This window comes from Amblyomma maculatum, chromosome 5 (assembly GCF_055883805.1).
Source record: "Amblyomma maculatum isolate TAMU_Amacu chromosome 5, ASM5588380v1, whole genome shotgun sequence".
Taxonomy (NCBI): domain Eukaryota; kingdom Metazoa; phylum Arthropoda; class Arachnida; order Ixodida; family Ixodidae; genus Amblyomma; species Amblyomma maculatum.
In genome coordinates this window covers 131,021,551-131,040,059 of record NC_139348.1, presented here as the reverse complement: position 1 = coordinate 131,040,059, position 18,509 = coordinate 131,021,551, and the positions used below count along the sequence as shown (strand labels likewise).

Below are 18,509 nucleotides of genomic sequence, written 5' to 3'. Positions count from 1 at the left end.
CGCGCTTCGACATTAGCCTCAGAGTAATCCATTTGTCGTTCCATTGTACGACCCAAGTGCGTATCATGAGATTTGTTGCTTAAATACAAAGTAATAAAAGCTCAAACTCCTGTTTCAGTTTCCATTCTAAATGTGCTGCCAGTTAATGATTCTTCGAACATGAAGTGTGGTCTCGTGACGTCACAAATACCACCCAACAATCTGTGCTAGGCCATGCGATTCGCCAGATGTATTCCCGTAAGAGGATCTTGACAGACAGGCATCGGCGAAGTGCAGAAGCGGGGGCTTTAGCGAAACGCGCGAAACCAACTTCAGTTCAGTTCAGTCGCTCAGTCGTGTCCGACTCTTCGTGACTCTATGGACCATATCACGCCACGCTTTACGGTCTCTCACTATTTTTGTAAGATCACATAACTTCATCTGCAGCGCCTCGAGGATGCCATCTAATCATCGCGTTCGCTGCCTACCCCTTCTCCGGCGACCCTCAACCTTTCCCAACATCAAATCTTTCTCCAGCGACTCCTCTCTTCTCATCAGATGACCAAAGTAGCTGAGCTTTAACTTTAGAATTTGACCCTCCAATGAGCAGTCAGGGTTTATGGTCGACAATATCGACTGACTTGATCTTCTGGCAGTCCAAGGAACTCTCAAGAGTCTCCTCCAGCACCACAATTCAAACGCGTCAATTCTTCGGCGGTCAGCCTTCTTCGCAGTCCAACTCTCGCATCCATACATCACAACTGGAAATACCATAGCACGAGTTATACTGATCTTGGTTGGCAGTCTAATGTCTCTGCTTTTTACTAGGCGGTCAAGGCTAGCCATGGCTCTCTTTCCCAGAAACAGGTGTCTCCTAATTTCATGGCTGCAGTCTTCTTTCGGGGTAATCTTGGGACCCAAGAAGAGAAAATCTGTCACAGCTTCCACTTCTTGTCTCTTGATGCTCCAGGACTTGATAGGGCAAGACGCCATGATCTTTGTCTTTTTAATGTTCAGTTTAAGCCCAAAATTCTCACTCTCTTCTTGTACGCGCATCAGAAGTCTCTTGAGTTCCACTTCAATTTCTGCCATTAAAGTGGTATCATCCGCATATCTAAGGTTGTTGATACGTTTTCCAGCAATCTTCATTCCAGCTGAAGACTCGTCCAGACCGGCCTTCCTCATGATGCAGAAACCAACTTAGATGTCACTTAAGCTTTGCCCTAAGACTGAAATGCGAAAGCTCTATCTTCGCTTTCACCTTTTCACTTTTATTGAACGTCACTGCGTCACACGCACACAAAGCGCTCTATAGCGTCCCTTGTACAGCGTTTTGGTGATGGCCCCAGGACGCATGCCTCACGGTGGAAATTTTCTTTCATTGGCGCGCGTTCTTTGCAGAAGTCTTGCAAGTGTGAGAATGGATGGTACACTGCCGTTCCTGTCGCGTGGTGTTCCTTGCTACGCATTCGTTGCGGAGCTCCTGCAAGTGTGTATCAAACAATCCACCTCATTCGCTGAATTACCAAGCGCCATCGCGGCATGCGCGAGCATGACTTCACGCTTGGTACAGGTCTTCGTCCTGAGCCTTATCGTATCTTTTCTCCCCTATCTTTTCCTTTCACCGGCGGAGAAAGACAAGGTCAATGCCGTCATCCGACAGGCATACAAGACCGCTCACAGGTTATTCCCTTTCACCTTCAATGAATGCCTTCTTCACATGGGCTTCCATAACTCTCCGGTGGACCTCACGGAGTTGGAGGGACTATCCTTCACCGTCACCGGCCACAATACCATTGCTCGAATCCAACTTGTACCTCCCGGTCACTGCTCTACACAACATACACTCCCCCCCCCCGCGATACACGGCGTTCATACAGTGCATCTGCTACTTAAGACTATGCTCCAAGAACACCCCGTCGCTCGCCGCAAGGCACATGCGGAAGCTCTCCACAAACACTACCGCTTCCAGCCAGAGACCGCCTATGTACACGCTGCCTCATACTCCTCTGGCCTAGCGTTCCCGCTCAGAACTATCCTCAAAGCAAAAACACATCAGGAAACTAAAACTAAAGATAGAAGTTACGGCAAGAGCTGAAGAATACGCACCACAACTCGCGAGGCAAACTTGAGAACAATTCAGCGACTTGTTTAAGCGAACTTTAGGCACGGCCAGAACCTGGAATCTCCTAAGAGCACTAGTCGATCCGACCAAAATCAAATAAAAAACAATAAAAGCATCCACAGATTCATCCACTCCTTCGAGGGTTCGGACATCGACCTTTTAGAGAAGGCACGAAAAAAATGTTTCGGTGGTCCCAACCCCTCACGATACCAAGGAACCTATTGCGGAGACGAAAAGAGAGACGATCAACCGCCCAATAACTGTGGAAGACGTTTACGCGGCCGTAAGCAACACGACCAGAAACACGGCAGCAGGAGCGGACAGAATCGACAACGCCCTGTTCCGCAACCTGGATGACAACCTCATACAAGAGCTCGTAAGCTTTCTAAACAAACACTGGGAAGCGGGGACGGTTCCAGAAGACAGGAAACCTGCCGAAGTAATTATGATCCCTCAACCTGGAAAAAAGCTCCAAATTAAAAATCTCAGACCTATTTCGCTCACGTCGTGCCTTGGCAAGCTTTACGAGCGGTTGGTGATGTGAATTCGACGAGTCCACGGAACTTTTGCCAGCACTCAAGGTATACTCGGCCATACTAGAAACCTATAGAGGCTGAAGAATCAGATATTTCCCACCGCACAGTTCTCTGAGAGGAAGCTGTTATTTGGAGACAATTACAGACATATTCATACGCAAACCTACACATACTAAACAAGGAAGCTGTTATTTGGAGACAAAACAGACATATTCATACGCAAACCTACACATACTAAACAAGGAAGCTGTTGTTTGGAGACAATTACAGACAGATTCATACGCAAACCTACACACACTAAACGAAATGCACCCTACCATATACGGGGACAGATGTGCGTGGTGCGACGCAGAACCCACACTATCACATCACATGGGCCTGTCAAAACATAGACGCGGTCACCAAATTCGAAACACGAATGCGGAGCTGTGGGAGACTGTGCTGTCCAGCGACCGCTGCGAAGACCAGCAAGGTCTGGTACAGCGAGCTCGACAGGAGGCAGTGGCTAGCGGAGCCCTGGACTGAGGGCAACCGACCATTGGGTAGAAGTGGACGAGTTCGACCGAGAAGACTCCTGTGTGGATGCAACAAGGAGGCACCACTGAAGACGACCCAAAAGCCGCCAAAATTATATAGGGCTAAATAAGGTTTTTCCTTCCTTCCTATCTCCACTTCCCGGCAGGTGGTTGCAGCCGCATTCTACTTTTGCCTATACACTTGTCTGGAGGCCGAGGAGGTGGCGTTTGCCCTCGCCATGTCTTTTACCCAGTGCCACCACCATCTTTAGTGACTCAGAATCCATCATCTGGAAATTCTCCCTTGGTTGGATCTTTGGCTCAGCCTTCCGGTACCTCGCATCCCTCCTCCATCTGACCATCCCCTTCATTTATTATGGATAATCCACGGGAAAAGTCACGCTGAGAAGCTGTACACTGCAGGGGAAAATTTTGTGAGGAACAGGACGAGGATACGACAAGGTTCGTTCACACCCGGCAAGCTAACATGTGGCATGTTAACCACCTGTGAAGGAAAGAGTGCTTGCCGAGGGCGAACAACTGGCGTCGAGCAAACCCTGAAAAAGTGCACAGGCAAGTGTTATCAGTGGGAACATAATTATTTCGATGGGGCTGACTTTTTTATGCGGCCACATTGCTTTTGCCACAAAACCAGGTCTATAAAAAGGCCGTACTAAAAGGTTTTCAAACAGGTCATGCTTTCTCCCCCTGCGTGAAACTCGAACAAATAATACGCGTGAAGCTGTTGTTGTTGTTGTGGCTGTAGGAAGAAGAAAGAGAAAATGCACGGGCCTGCTACTGGCTCTGTAGCTAAGCCACCTCCGCTGCTTCGTGCAGACAGAAGAGAAAATAGAGTAGAATGAAAATGAAGAGCTAAATGGCGGGATGTGCGCGCCACAACACATCTGAGCTCGTATGTTTGCGTCTGTCTTGCCGCAGAACTCGTCCGGGAAGATGCTCCTGCGGTGCAGCCGATCCATAGTGGCTGGTGCTCCCCGCTCGATACGCCAACAAAATCTTCAGCTACCGCCAATAGGCGTTAAAATTAATATTATTATTGGTTCACAGGGAAGGAAAGGCGCAGAATTTGTCATACACATTCCGTGGACACCTTACCGCGCCGTAAAGGGAGGGAGGAAGGTTTAAGTGAAAGAAGGGGTGCCGTAATGAAGGGCTCCGGAATAATTTCGACCACCTGGGGACTTTTAATCTCACAGCATACGGACGCCTCTTCGTTTCGTCTCCATCAAAACGCAGTCGCCGGCTGTCGCGATCGAACCCGAGTCCTTGGCAAAGTGGCGAGAGGCCACTACTTGACTTAGATCTCTTCCGACAGCTTTATTTGCTGGTATTTTATCGCCCATCGGCAGTCATACCAACATTGAACTATAGTCATACCATAGGCTGCTGAGGTGTGCTGGCCTTGTCAAGATCTCGATGGTGACGGTCGGACACTCGAGACACGTTGCATTGCAGCCTCATCCAGTAATGCAGTCAGAGCTCGAGTTTCACCGATGTCGGCATCAACACCGTGGCTACCAACCCAGGCATAAACACTTAGTATGAGTATTTGGTCACCAGGGCATCCCAGGGAACGAGATCGCACACGCCTCAGCCCGAGCATTTCTCCCCCGGGCACCCAATACGGATCTCGTGGAATCTCCCACCCCATTGCTAACCTACACTGAAATACTTGAGCACTTAAGATTATCTCGCCGGGTCTATCCTCCACCGGCAAAGGCACTAGACAAAGGGGAGGAGGTACACCTCCGCAAGCGACAGACCAAAACTTTTAAGAACCCACGAAGACTACACGCAATAGATCCAGAGTCATTTGACTCACAATGCAAATTCTGCGGGGATAAGGCGGACCTGTACCATATGGTGTGGGCCTGCCAGCGAAATCAGACTGTCGCTATTTATAACCAGCCAACACAGGAGGGTTGGGAGGCAGATGTGACCAGCTCGGACACAAGGGGTCAAAAAGAACTAATCGAAAGAGCGCGGACAGACGCCTATACGCCAATGAGGTTCCGGTCTGAAGACTCCAACCGCCGCTACAACCTCCTAAAATTTTTCATTAAAATATTTTTACCACCACCAGGTAGACGCTCTCCCTCACTCTTTCTTGCGCGCTCTCCATTTCCGCATTCCTCTTGCGTTTTTGTCGCCTTGAGGAACTAAACTCGGCTTTGAACCTCCGAGCTTTTGAAGGTACACAACTTCGTTTTTTAGTTTTAGACTTCTTTCGAGCATTACCGAACAGCGTTAACGGTTGCTCCCGTCAGTTAGCTCACCTTGTGGATCCTTGTTCGTGTGCATCTACTTTTCTGCTCGCTTAATTCACACTCCATTAATTTGTGCCTTTCTTATCTCACACATAGCCCCTAGGATATAGACGTAAGCGATCATATTACGTATATCAAGTCGCGTTAAATGAGCTGTACGAACCAACCTCTGTAGCCTAGGGATAGCCTACCTGACTAGGCGTTCACGGGTCCTGGACGTTTAGATTCCTCTCAGCCTCTCCTCTGAGTTGAGATGCTCATGTAGGAATCTTCTAACAAATTGGATATGTCACGTGACTTCGCCCAACCGTACGACCAATAAGTGCCTGTCATTGTCAGGTACCACCTTCCAGAGCCATGCCCGATATTTTGTGCCCTCAACAGCGACAGTGCCAGGGCAGGATTTCATGTTATCATGTTAAACGCTATCATTTCAAAGTATCTTGGTGTAAAAAAAACGCATTGATTGCTTCTTAACAGCCATCGGTGACCTAAAATAATGCTTAGCGTTTGGAGTCAACCAGCATAAATATTCAGGTTTGATTGGAATCAGTTGCTTCCGGAGACTAGGCTTTTTTCCTTCAAAGCTCTATGACCTCGTTCACCATTGTCCTAACATGCTACTCCTTTCAGTGCTACTTATAGTAGCTGTTGTCGTTACGAGTAATAGCAGCCGTGACAGATATAACCGTTCTGCAGCTTTTTGCACGCTTTGTTCAGAACACGCGGGTAAGCAAATCCCTGAAGGTCCACATGAAAAGTCTTTCTAAAACCCATGAGATGTTTATTGCAAGAGTTTCAGACTTTATTTTCTGTTTTATTACGCTTTTAAAGTACGAGAAGAGTAAGAAGCTGGCTGCTAATCTTGGCATATGCAAAAAGTATCCGTCCATGTGTTAACAATTTCTCTACAAGTATGTAGAATGAAGCATCTCTATCTGAAAAGTGATAGCAGGTGTACAGACATGCACATGGTTCGCAAAAACGTTAGTAGTAATGAGCGCCTCTATGACATGTGGCATGAATGAGGTTTTATATATCATATGCTCAAGTACTGGTAGAAGATCGTCCGTTTCGTCGCTCATGACGGGGCTGGTTGCGCGGTGTCCTTGAGGACGGCTTGCAACTTTTCTGCCGCGTCTTCCCCTCCCAACCTCAGCAGAACGCTGAAAGCTGTTTCCAGAGTGCCCTGCGTACCAATGGTGACACCCAGGTCTGCGAGCACCTGCAGCGGTACAAAACGAAGAGAAAGAAAAATATTATTGAGAAAGCATGAGGATTTTGAAAGATAGAAATTGTGGGGGTTTAAGCATGGCTTGAACCTACTGATAGAGCGAAAGCTGTGAGTGTTGCCGCGATAGCCTTTTTTAACGAGGAGTGAAGGGTGCCTGATCCTAGCCCTGATGGGGCTGGGACAAGTAGGTCACCGCCGATTGCGGCGGGGGCTAGCCTGCCACCAAATTTTATCTATTGTAGGCCGTCATTGCACCCGCCACTGCTTCGGTGGTGGACAACGGCTGTTGTTGCGGCGTGCGTCTTTCTCTCCCTCTTCTTTTTTCTTTCTTCTCTGTTTTCTCTTCTGTCCGCACGAGGCAGCGGAGATGGCTCAACTACAGAGCCAGTAGCACGCCCGTGCATTTTTTTCCTTACTACGGCCACAACAACAACAGAAAAGAAAATAGAGAAGAAAGAAAAAGAAGAGGGAGAGAAATACGCGCGCCACAATAGCCGTCGTCCACCTCCTAAGCGGTGGCGAGTGCAATGACGGCCTACAGCAGATAAACATTTGGTGGCAGGCTAGCCCCCGCCGCAAGCGGTGTTGACTTACCAGTCCCAGCCCCTTAGGGCGAGGAACAGCCACCCGTCACCACTCAGGCTTTCGCCTTTCACTACTTTAGCCACTAATTTAGTCGCTAAAGTTCGTCCCAATTTTTACTCATTGTTTTTTCTTCTTTACACACTTTTATCACTCAAGCGAGGGAGTTTTCCGGAAGTCGCCTTTTAAATCAAAATATATGTTAACAGCTTATAGCGTATTGAGGTACGTAATGCAAGGTAAGGTAAATGCCCACGTTAAAGAATATATACTGCTTGGGTAGAACGCAGGAAGTATCACCTCGGCCTTGGCTTATAAGCAGGTTTTTGGACAGGGCATTGAGAGCCTAGCCGTGGTATTAGTCGAGTGCGACAGCATTTCTTGTATGCTGTTCTTTAGGAGTAGTCTAATAAACTTTTTCTAAACACTCAACAGTTAAGCGTCTCCTGAGTTGTTCGCGGAGTGCTAAAAGCTGAAGCGTATTGGGCGCCTCTACGTGTTTCACGTTAGGGGCGTTCCGTGATTTGGTAGCATGGTACCCTCAACGCCGTGGAGTCATTCGAGGACCCGTGCGACGGCAATGCTTGGATGAGTCTTCAATAATTCAGGGCTCTTTTATTGCGAAAGCAATACTACACTAGGTTTCGCTTTTTCTCTGTACCGGAGCCTACTGAGCCTACCCTTCACGGTCGCTGGTCGGTCATGTGACAACTGACGTCATACCAGAACGAGAGACAGGGTAGCAAGTCGGCTCCTCAGCGCGCCGTAGTTACGCTTCACGGTCGAGCGACGGCGGAGGTAGGTCACGTGACTACTGACGTCATACCAGAGCGAGACGGGGTTGCAAGTCGGCTCTTCGGCGCGTCGTAGCTAAGCTCCACGGTCCAGCGGCGGCGGTGGTCGGTCACGTGACTACTGAGGTCATACCAGAGCGAGAGACGGGGGACCAAGTACTTCAGTGTAATCATGTGTTCAACATTGAAGCATAGTGGGTGTCCCTGCGTTTCACGTTAGGGACGTCCCATGATTTGGCCGTCATGGCTCCCTCAATGCCGTGGAGGCCTTCGAAGAGCTTAGTCTTCGAAGGACTCCACGACGCCGAAGTATCTCCGCAAGAGCTTTTCACTGTCCGCCCCGCCGGGGTGGCGCAGTGGTTACGGCGCTCGACTACTGTTCCCAAGGATGCGGGATCGAATCCCGGCCTCGGCGGCCGCTTTTCGGTGGAGGCGAAAAGCAAGGCGCCCGTGTGCTGTGCGATGTCAGTGCACGTTAAAGAACCCCAGGTGGTCGAAATTTCCGGAGTCCTCCACTACGGCGTCTCTCATAGCCTGAGTCGCTTTGGGACGTTAAACCCCACAAACCAACCAACCAACCTTTTCACTGTCCGTGACAGCGGGTCGGGGTCCAAACATAAACGTGATCGCCTGGTTTGTACTCTGCGTCGCGTCGTCGCAAGTTGTATCGTCGGGCATCGGTGCGTTGCTGGTCTTTGATGCGCAGCCGGGCGAGTCGTCGGGCTTTTTTAGCATGCTGCAGGTAGGCGGCCACGTCGGTTTTCTTTCAGGTGCGGCAGCATCGCGCCGAGCTTTAGCGTGGGCTCCCTGCCGTACACAAGGTTCAACGGGGTTGCTCTGGTTGTCTCCTGGACGGCCGTGTTATACGCGAAGATCACGTGCAGCAAGATGGCGTCCCAGGTCGTGTTCGACGTCGACGTACATAGTGATCATGTCCGCAATCATTTTGTTAAGGCGCCCTGTAGGTTCATTGGTGGAGATGGTACACTGTTGTACGTTGGTGGCTTGTATGGCTGCAGGTCAAGATGGCTTGCGTGAGCTCTGCCATAAATGATGTTTTCCTATCCGCAATGAGTACTTCGCAGTAGAGTGCCCTCGACGAACTTTGCGACTTCTGCCGCGGTACCATTAGGCAGGGCTTTCGTTTCGGCGTAGCGGGTAAGGCAGTCAGTGGTCACAATGGTCGACTTATTACCCGCAGATGTTGTAAACGAACCGATGAAATAAATATTCATTGACAAGAAGGGAAAGGCGCAGTATCTGTCACACTTGTTTCTGTGGGCACCTGAACCGCGCCTTAAGGGAAAGAAAGAAGGTGGAAGTTAAAGTAGAAAGAGAGAAATAGGAGCCGTAGTGGAGGGCTACGGAGTAGTTTCGATCACCTGTGGATCTTTAACGTGCGCTGACATCGCACATCACACGGACGCCTCTTCGCGTTGAAACGCAGCCACCGCGGTCGGGTTAACATTGGTAAGGATCGAACGCTGGTGGCTGCGTTTTGACGTAGGTTAAACGAGGCGGTGTCCGTGTGCTGTGCGATGTTAGCGCACGTTAACAAGGTGCGCTGTTGTTGTGGCTGTAGGAAGAAGGAAAAGAAAATGCACGGGCCTGCTACTGGCTTTGTAGCTGACCCACCTCCGCTGCCTCGTGCAGATAGAAGAGAATATAGAGAAGAAAGAAAAGGAAGAGGGAAAGAAAGACGCGCGCCGCAACAACAGCCGTCGTCCACCACCAGCGGTGGCGTGTGCAATGACGGCCTAGTACAGATATAAAAATTCGGTGCCAGGCTAGCTCCCGCCGCAAGCGGCGGTGACCCACCTGTACCAGCCCCATCAGGGGAGAGCACTTAACAGGTGGTCGAAATTGCTCCGTAGCCCTCCACTATGGCTCCCCCTTCTCTCTTTCCACTGTCACTCCCGCCTTCAACTCGTACCTCACGGCGCAGTTCAGGTGTCCACATAGCAAGCCCCGCTGGGGTGGTGCAGTGGTAAGACGCCCGACAACTGTGCCGGAGTATCCGGGTTCGAACTCGAGCTCGGCGGCTGCGTTTCGATGGAGGCGAAACGAAAAGGTGTCCGTGTGCTGTGCAATGTCAGCGCACGTTAAAGATCCCCAGGTGGTCGAAATTACTCCGTAGCCCTCCACTACGGCTCCTCTTTCTCTCTTTCCACTTTCACTCCCACCTGTTTCAGGTGTCCACAGAAAACAAGTGAGACAGTTACCGCGCCTTTCCCTTCCTATAAATCAATCAATCAGTTTGTCCACATAGCAAGTGTGACAGATACTGCGCCTTTCCCTTCCTGTGAACCAATTATTATTATTATATTATGAAATATTCGGATTGTCGTCCGATTTCTCAGGGATGTTGTCACAACCATAGGAGAGTAAGCTGAGAAGAACATGGTGTTAATTAAGATGGGACAGGACCTTCCCACCCCAGCCCAGCACCTTCCAACCCAGCACCATCTGATTGCGAGTCGGATTGCTATCATAATTTCCTCAGTGTGAAATATCTACAAGCGGCGCGCGTTATACCGCGTGCAGCAGCAATGCTCAGACTTGCGCATTTCTGCAATGCAGAATCTGTAGCACTCTCGGAAAGTTTTTTTTTATTATACTGCGATAAAGAGTTAAGGTATGCTGGTTTCAATTGCCTTCTCAGAATGACCCATCACGATAAACATAGCATAGTCGATAACGAAATGAACAAACCTTTTGGGCCGTGGTCTGGCAGCTGGCCGTCAACTCGTCGTATTCGGGAGGGCAGGCTCCTTCCTTGGCTGCCACGTCTTTCACTTGATCTATGGTGAGCGGGTAAGAGCCGCACTCCACCTTTGAGGAGGAGAAAAAAATTGGTGGCCACTTAGGCAAAGCTTTTAGAGGTATGCCGAGATAAGATTAATGGCTCTCGTCTCCTTCTGCGGATCGTTGTTTGCATGCGTGCACTTTGCCACTCGCCAATCCCTTAATTGTTTGGTTCTGTTTGGTTTAATAGCACATAACGCCCCGAAGTGACACAGACTATGAGGCGCACTGTAGTTGAAGGCGCTGGATAATTTATATAACCTGAGCACTGACATCACACACCACAGCGGCGCCTTGCCTTTCGCCGCCGCCATCGATATGATGGCGCCGGTATGCTGATGAATAGAGATAATAGAAAGTGCACACATCGTCAATAGGAGTTGAAAGGCGATAGTGTGTGGCCGCAGCGCTTTCAGGACTCACGATGGTGTCGATAAACGGCGCGTTTGAAAACGAAGTGGAAATGACTTCGCTCCTCCGACAGTGCACTGCATCCTACTCCTTATGTGTTCAACGTTCTCAAAGCGGACAGCCTGGTCCGCATTGGAAGTTTTTTTTTTATTTTAGAAGCACTAATGCGGTGGCTTACAGCCTAGCGAAATCGTCACACGCTTGTATGTCCGCTTGTTGTATTAGCACGACACACTACCTCATTGTGAACTGCACGTCGTCGTCTCCATCAACTTCAATCATCGATCCTGCCTGTCATCAAGTACTCAAATATATGAAAAATAAGTAAAACGGGTTAAATTTGGGTGCGCTTAAACGAATACAGAAACGACGACACCGAACAATGAGCGCAAACTGTCAACAAGTTTTATTTTCAGAGAATGAATTTAAATAGCCTTGTTATGTGAGAAGGGCACGTTAAGAAGACGGGGAACTGCGCAGGTGCATTGCTTAACGTAGTTGTAGCATACTGGCGGATTGTTGCTTCTCGCAGAAACCTTAGCGAGTGGGCGGGGATTTTAGTTGGCTTTTATGAAACGTGAGCGTCGATCGTATAAATTTAGAGCACTGCGAACGAAAGCCAACCATCAACATGGACCGCAGTTTGTTTTGCCTTATGTTTTCCGTACTTCTGAAACGCACGCGACGCACGCGTTTCTTGTATGCCACGCGCGTTGGCTGTGCACACTGTTGCAGCATGGTAATCGCGACGGAAATTATAAAAACCTCAGCGTTGTAACAAACCTACCACTACCAATCCACGCTTCAGCATCAAGTTCTTGATTGCACGCCGTACGCAGACAGTACACACCCAATGGACCCGAGTTGACGACGCTTCTCAAGCGCTCGGTTCTATGTCATATCCGGTAAATTGCACAACTCTACGACATGCCGCCAGGTGGGCGTGTCATCCGCTACACAGATGTGAAACATTTTTAACTCCAAAAATAGTTTCCTACGGAGTATGAAACTTCGTCTGGACTAGTTTTGCGACTCGCCGATCACATTGAAGCCAAAATAAAATTTTGTTTCAGTAGCCTTAAAGACGGAGCTTAAATGTCCTCCCTCTCCTCAATTTTTCATTTCAGCTCATAAAAAATAATGTTGGATTCTTGATGATTGAGACAAGCCGTGCACGAGAGAGCAGTACCTCGCTATCACGTTTAGCCCTCCTGGTAAAGGTTACGGCGGCAAGCCTTTAGTGTAGTGGGAGGCGTGTGAATTTTAAACGTAACCATAATTGTCTCAAAGCGAGCCCTTATCATCGTGAGTTAAACAAGGGAATCATTCTGCATTTTTTCAGTATTGGTGCAATGCATTGAGAAAGGCTGAATGCGATGCTAAAACCCTAAGAATGAAAGCCGGCGTGCCCTGCCTTGCTTGCAGCATGCAGTTTTTTTTTTCCCTGCGAATAAGAGGCATAGATTCAGGCTTTGCAATATCGGTCGTTGCAACAGGCACGCATACCACTCTTCCCTTTCCACTGTCTTTTATATGTCATGATAATGCTCTAAAGGGTTGCAAAACTCTTATCTCGTGCTGTTTCATGCTGCGCGCGGCATTATCTTCAAGCCGCTCAATCCGTGGCAGATACGGCCCAGTGCTGTCGTGGAGGCAAATACGTTCAACTGCGCATTGCTGCCCGCAAAGTGTTAATAAGAACCACAAAGGCACGCTTTTAGTTTGCCAAGTGTGGGCAGAATATGAATACAGTTGTTGTATAAGATAATCTGAGCTGGCCTATTTGCGCCTAACTGAATACATTAGGCTTACGAGTGCGCCTATGCAGCAGTGTGGAGTGTACCAGATAACTGATATTTATTGCTCAGGCTCAGTTATTTGCTACTGTTTTAGACGCTAATGTTCCAGATTTCATTGTTTGCCCCAACTTTTATCAGAAGGTTGGAGCAACATCAGTGAGATGCTTGCAGTTCCTTAAAAACTAGCCAGCAGGGAATAAATATCCCTTCCTCCGCATAAACTGCTCAAATAACTTCCCACAAATTAGCTTTGGAATAAAGGGATTTGTTACAAACTGGTTTTATATGCCTTTTAGCTGTTATAAATTTTGCGGGTTTCACCAGAAGCGAAGGTGTGTGATACAAGAAAACAGTCTTAAGGGCCATTAATGTGCTGCCTTTAGAATTTCAGATAAGAGAATATTGTTTTCATTGTCCATATTGTTTATAATCAAAATATTTCCAGATAGTAACAATACGCTACGCGTAACAAAATCATATATATCGTGCACTTTCTTCCTAGTGTTCATGACCGACTACAGTGCGAAGAACGAGAAACCAAATAATCGACAGGGATTGCTGAGCTCTCGCGTAAGGTTTGGTTTGGTTTGGTTTATGGTGTTTAAAGTCCCAAAGCGACTCAGGCGATGAGGTACGCCGTAGTGGAAGGATCCGGAAATCTCGAACATCTGGGGTTCTTAAACGTGCCCTGACGTCGCGCACCACACGGGCGTCTTGCTTTTCGCCTCCGTCGAAAAGTGGCCTTTGCGGTCGAAATTAGATCCCGCGTCCTTGGGCACAGTAGTCGAGCACTCCGATCCCTGGGGCGGGGATGTTGTTTGAGGTTCGTCGGCGCTACCACAGTGCATTATTACTTCGCGCCATGAGCCCGGCATCTGTGACAGTGACACGAAAGAGAAATCGCGTGATTTTGTTGCTAGAATTTTGATTGCAAACAAAATTAACTACAAAAAATGACAGGTCGGACAAGGGAGGTCCCAAGTACGGGTAGTCGTGTAATTATTTTGCTTACATCTGAAAGGTCCCTTCTGCAGTCCCTGTATGTCATTCATGATATCAGAGAAGCTTCAAATTTGGAGCAGTGCGTGAGGGAGAAGAGGCACAGGTAATTTAATTCGAATGCCGCAAAAAGTACGAATGAAAAATGAATAAATATAAAAAAATCAATCTACCACCAGGGAATAAAACATGAAAAGAAAGCTTGTCACGCTAACACATAAAGAATGAGAAAAATTATGAAGTAGTTTTAGGCCTTACATGGGCTCAAGTATCGCGTGGCAAGTGTTTCACATGAGGTATTACGACAACAGGTACTAACAGGCACAGCAGACGGGGGCCTTTCTTTTCGCCTAGGCCGCTTTTCGGTGGAGGCGAAAAGCAAGGCGCCCGTGTGCTGTGCGTTGTCAGTTCACGTTAAAGAACCCCAGGTGGTCGAAATTTCCGGAGTCCTCCACTACGGCGTCTCTCATAGCCTGAGTCGCTTTGGGACGTTAAACCCCCCAAACCAAACCAAACCTAATCTAAGTGGTTAATGTTTGTTAGCTATGTGATACAGAAGGCTATCCAAACAATTTATAACTTGTGGCACAATAACTGAGCTAGTGTGCTAGGCACAATAAAAAAGATAAACTTAGATTATTGCCCGGTGTCTTGAAATGCTAGTTAATCGGGTGAGATGGAGTCTGCGAGAAAACCGTATTATAACGGGTCCACAGTTTCACATTTTAACAATCATTTTCTGCTTATCGAATTTGTACTTGGTACGAACGAACTAGGAAACCTATCTTCATCCGAAATTCGTCCCTTTACATGCTTCTGGCGTACTATCGTGCGGCGAATATGGCAGTGCAGTATGCATTCAAATTCGGCATTCGTAAATAGCTCGTGCCGCGCGAAAGTCTGATTTCAGACATGAATATTCCTAGGATTGTTGTCCGGAAACTACTCTCCTTCCATACCTGACCGCACGAGCTGTAACTCCCGTTGAATGTATTTGGGAATCTCTGACGTGTTGACGCGATGCGAAAATGTTCCCTTCCCCAATATAATGGCTTGTGGTTATCAAATAATTGATATTTTCATACAATAAACTATCACATTGTGGCCAGCAGCTTGCGTAATCCTGAAACAAAGTGCTCAAGTTGAACCAGGGCTCTTGGAAAACCCTAGTCAGGGGCATGGAAAAGCGGATATATGCCCCACCGTTGACTATTTACACACGTTATGTGAAGTGCACGCGTCCTAAGTCTTCTCCAAAAATAATACAAAAATAACAAGACCTACACTGAGGCAAATAACTGTCACCAATAACTACCATACTATGTGCATTTCGCCCTGAGCACCCGTGAGTCAAGCGAATTCCAGGCCTTCCTGAATCATGTGAGCACCGATGGTGTATTCTCAGAAGCACCCCTTGCCCAATGCCGACAGATTGTGTTGACGTACGCGGTACATAGTTTCGTTCGCCCCACATGTCTCTTACAGATCTAGTACACGTAGCCACCAATGTTTGAACGCTGATGGTGATCGCAAGAATGTCTGGTAATACCATATTACAATGCCAGTTCCAATGCCATTCACAACGAAGACTACCCTGAAATGAATAAAGAAGAGAAATGAAACCTTGGTGCCAGGTTGCTGGAGGCCCTCTTCGTAGGTCATCTCTCGCACCTTGACCTCGCACTTGCCCTCTTCTTCGATGCCCTCGACCCGCAGGGCACAGTCGCTCTGCTCCCACAGGAATATGATGGCCCAGTGTTGGATCCAGCTGGGTAGCTGCACGCCGGACTCTACCAGCTCCTGTGCTCCATGGCTGGCCTGGAGCGGTGTCATATGCAGCTTCACCTGGCATAGTTCTTCGCCTTCGGACGCCATTTTGTGCCTTCCTGTTTCCCACTCGCTCGTCGAACTACTTCGCTGATCTCTTGACCCTTCACCTGCAATATGTAAAAATTAAACTTGCTCACTGAGGGAAACGTAGAAGTCTTGTTCTGATTTTGTTTCCCCATCCATCAGTCCTTAGTTTCAAAGGCACAAAAACATCAATCAACGGCCAGTATACTATAATACCGCAGAGCATGCTTTCGTTGACTGCAGGCGGTCACAGTTATTCGTCATTCTTGCTACATGGCTTCACGCTTTGATCGCAGTGTTACTGCGGGTGATAAATAAATAAATGAATATATAAATCATTGAATTAAACAGTCAATCTACCAATCAACCAATCAATCAATCAATCAATCAATCAATCAATCAATCAATCAATCAATCAATCAATCAATCAATCAATCAATCAATCAATCAATCAATCCTTATTTCTAAAGGTACAGGGAAACAAAGGAAACAAACACCAAGCAATCGGGTCGCACGTATTAGCACCACGCAGTAATCTTCGTAAACACCAAAGGTGTGTTGTAGAAACAAATGATTGACTCTTACGAAATCAGCCACTTTAGCTAGGGCACTTAGACTGTGGCGGTGGGTAGAGATATTATTGAATGAACCTAACAAGAAACAGTGAGGAACGATCGCGTCATCTTTTAGTGCTTGAGTTCCGTTTGTGTCATTCCCAAAATATATCGTCTAGACGCTTTAATTAAATGTTTCGTGTTAGGCAGCGCAATAAGATACGAAACGAAAATGAAAATGTCATCTAACATTCGAGGTAAACGCTCACCGCTCAGGTAGTAGCATTTTTTTGTAACCATGGCGAGTAATGCGTCACTGACGAAGTGAAAAACTCGCAAAAATGATGTTTTGCGTTACATGCGTCACCCACCACAATAAGAATAAGAAGAGGCCCCGCTATTTTCTTCCGAGACAGTATTACTGTGAAGACGGCTCTCTCATGGGGCATTAAAACATCATTTGGTTCGTTTTTCGGTTGGATAATAGAACTTTAGCCTTGTTATAAAAGTAATACCGATTAACAGATATTTAAGAGGTCGGAAAATCAACGACAGGTGACGCATATGAAGAGAAATGACAAAGGAGTGAAGAGCTGCACGCTATATGATACAACGCGCGGCCAGGGTGACAGCAAGGTGAGGCAGTCTTGAATTAATGAATTTCAAGACAACGAATTCGTTTTGCTTAGAAAAAGAATCTAAATCTAAACAAGACAACTAGTAAACTAACAGATATGCAGCTGCTGCGGAATGACTGCTGCACAGAGGCCGATCGTGCATAAATATATTACGCTGCATGAATTATGATGCATGATTATGCCGAGAAACAGAACGAGAGATTTCGTGGAGAAACACAAACACGAGTAAACACTAGAACACAGGCATGAGTGTATTTTCCAGGCCTATAGCCCATGTCGTGTGTCTAGGTGTTCGTAAACATGCATAACAACGGCTACAAGAAACGCTGACAACTCATTACACTTAGCAATGTTTCGGAAAAAGCAGGGTAACAGCGAATAGAGTACATATTTGCGAATACTTCTGAAAGGGGCACTTTGTTTACAGACCGTTTTGGAGTCCCGCCGCACTTGTACCACGAAGAGGAGCAACGCGTCTGCCGTCTCAGCAAGGAGCCCGACGGGACGAGTGTGCCAGACCGAAGGTTTATTGATTCCTCGGGTGGCGCCGCCTAGACATCTTTGTTTTTGCGGCTGCTCTACATGTTCCTGCGGGGGCGGATCTCCGTCTCTCCACTCTTTCCCTTCTCTCTTTCTATTTCGTCGAACCCTCTTTCCCCTTTGCGTAGCGAACAGGTCAGAGTGAGGCAATTCTATGCACCTCTTCGCTGTCGCCACTCGAGTGCGCATAAATATAGGGCATGCAGTGGATTAAGGGTGACAGGAATAATTTTTATTGCGCATGTAAGCATTGAGGAGCTGTAATAGATAAAAATGCGCATCACATTGACTACAATCGGGAAGCTATAATTTAACTGCGACGCTAAAGTTACTTCAGTCTAAGTTAAATATTATGGGTTCAATACATTAAGGTCGCAGGGTACACCGCTCTTGGTGTGCTGTGCGAACTGATGACGTATCTCTGAATGCGGATAGAGCTTTCATACACATCAGCAAGATTTAACCGTGAAGCTAAATGAATTGCGCTCACCACTGGTTTTCGTTGTTATTCCTCCGGTTCTTATTAAAAACGAAGTTCATAATCGATCATGCAAGCACTTGGTGATATATAATTTTCAGCACTTCTACTTGTGTCTCTTCTACATTTTGGCAGTGATTGGCCTAATGACTGCTGATATCTGAACTTCATCAAATGCCTTCTTGCGGTCTCTGGGGAATATAGTGCCTCTCCATGTCATAATGACATCTGTCACATCACCGCGAAAGTGTTCTGTTTCACCAACTAAATGATACATAGAGGAAAGATGGAAAGCTGGACGCTGTTCTACCCTAAATGTTACAGTAATATGCAGCTGCTTACAAAACCTCCGCGACTATGAATACTGGGGATCTTGCT

The 18,509-nt window shown here is 47.5% G+C and overlaps 1 protein-coding gene across 1 annotated transcript; it reads right to left on the bottom strand.

The window, feature by feature from the left end:
• Positions 1–6,463: 6,463 nt before the first annotated feature.
• LOC146189554 (uncharacterized) lies at positions 6,464–17,675 on the bottom strand. The gene is made up of 4 exons (XM_084603290.1): positions 17,543–17,675; positions 15,691–16,004; positions 10,766–10,885; positions 6,464–6,668 (listed from the first exon to the last, which is right to left on the bottom strand). Exons 2-4 carry the CDS (start codon positions 15,940–15,942, stop codon positions 6,525–6,527), a joined length of 516 nt encoding a protein of 171 aa, XP_084459416.1. The 5' UTR covers positions 15,943–16,004; positions 17,543–17,675; the 3' UTR covers positions 6,464–6,524.
• Positions 17,676–18,509: the final 834 nt, after the last annotated feature.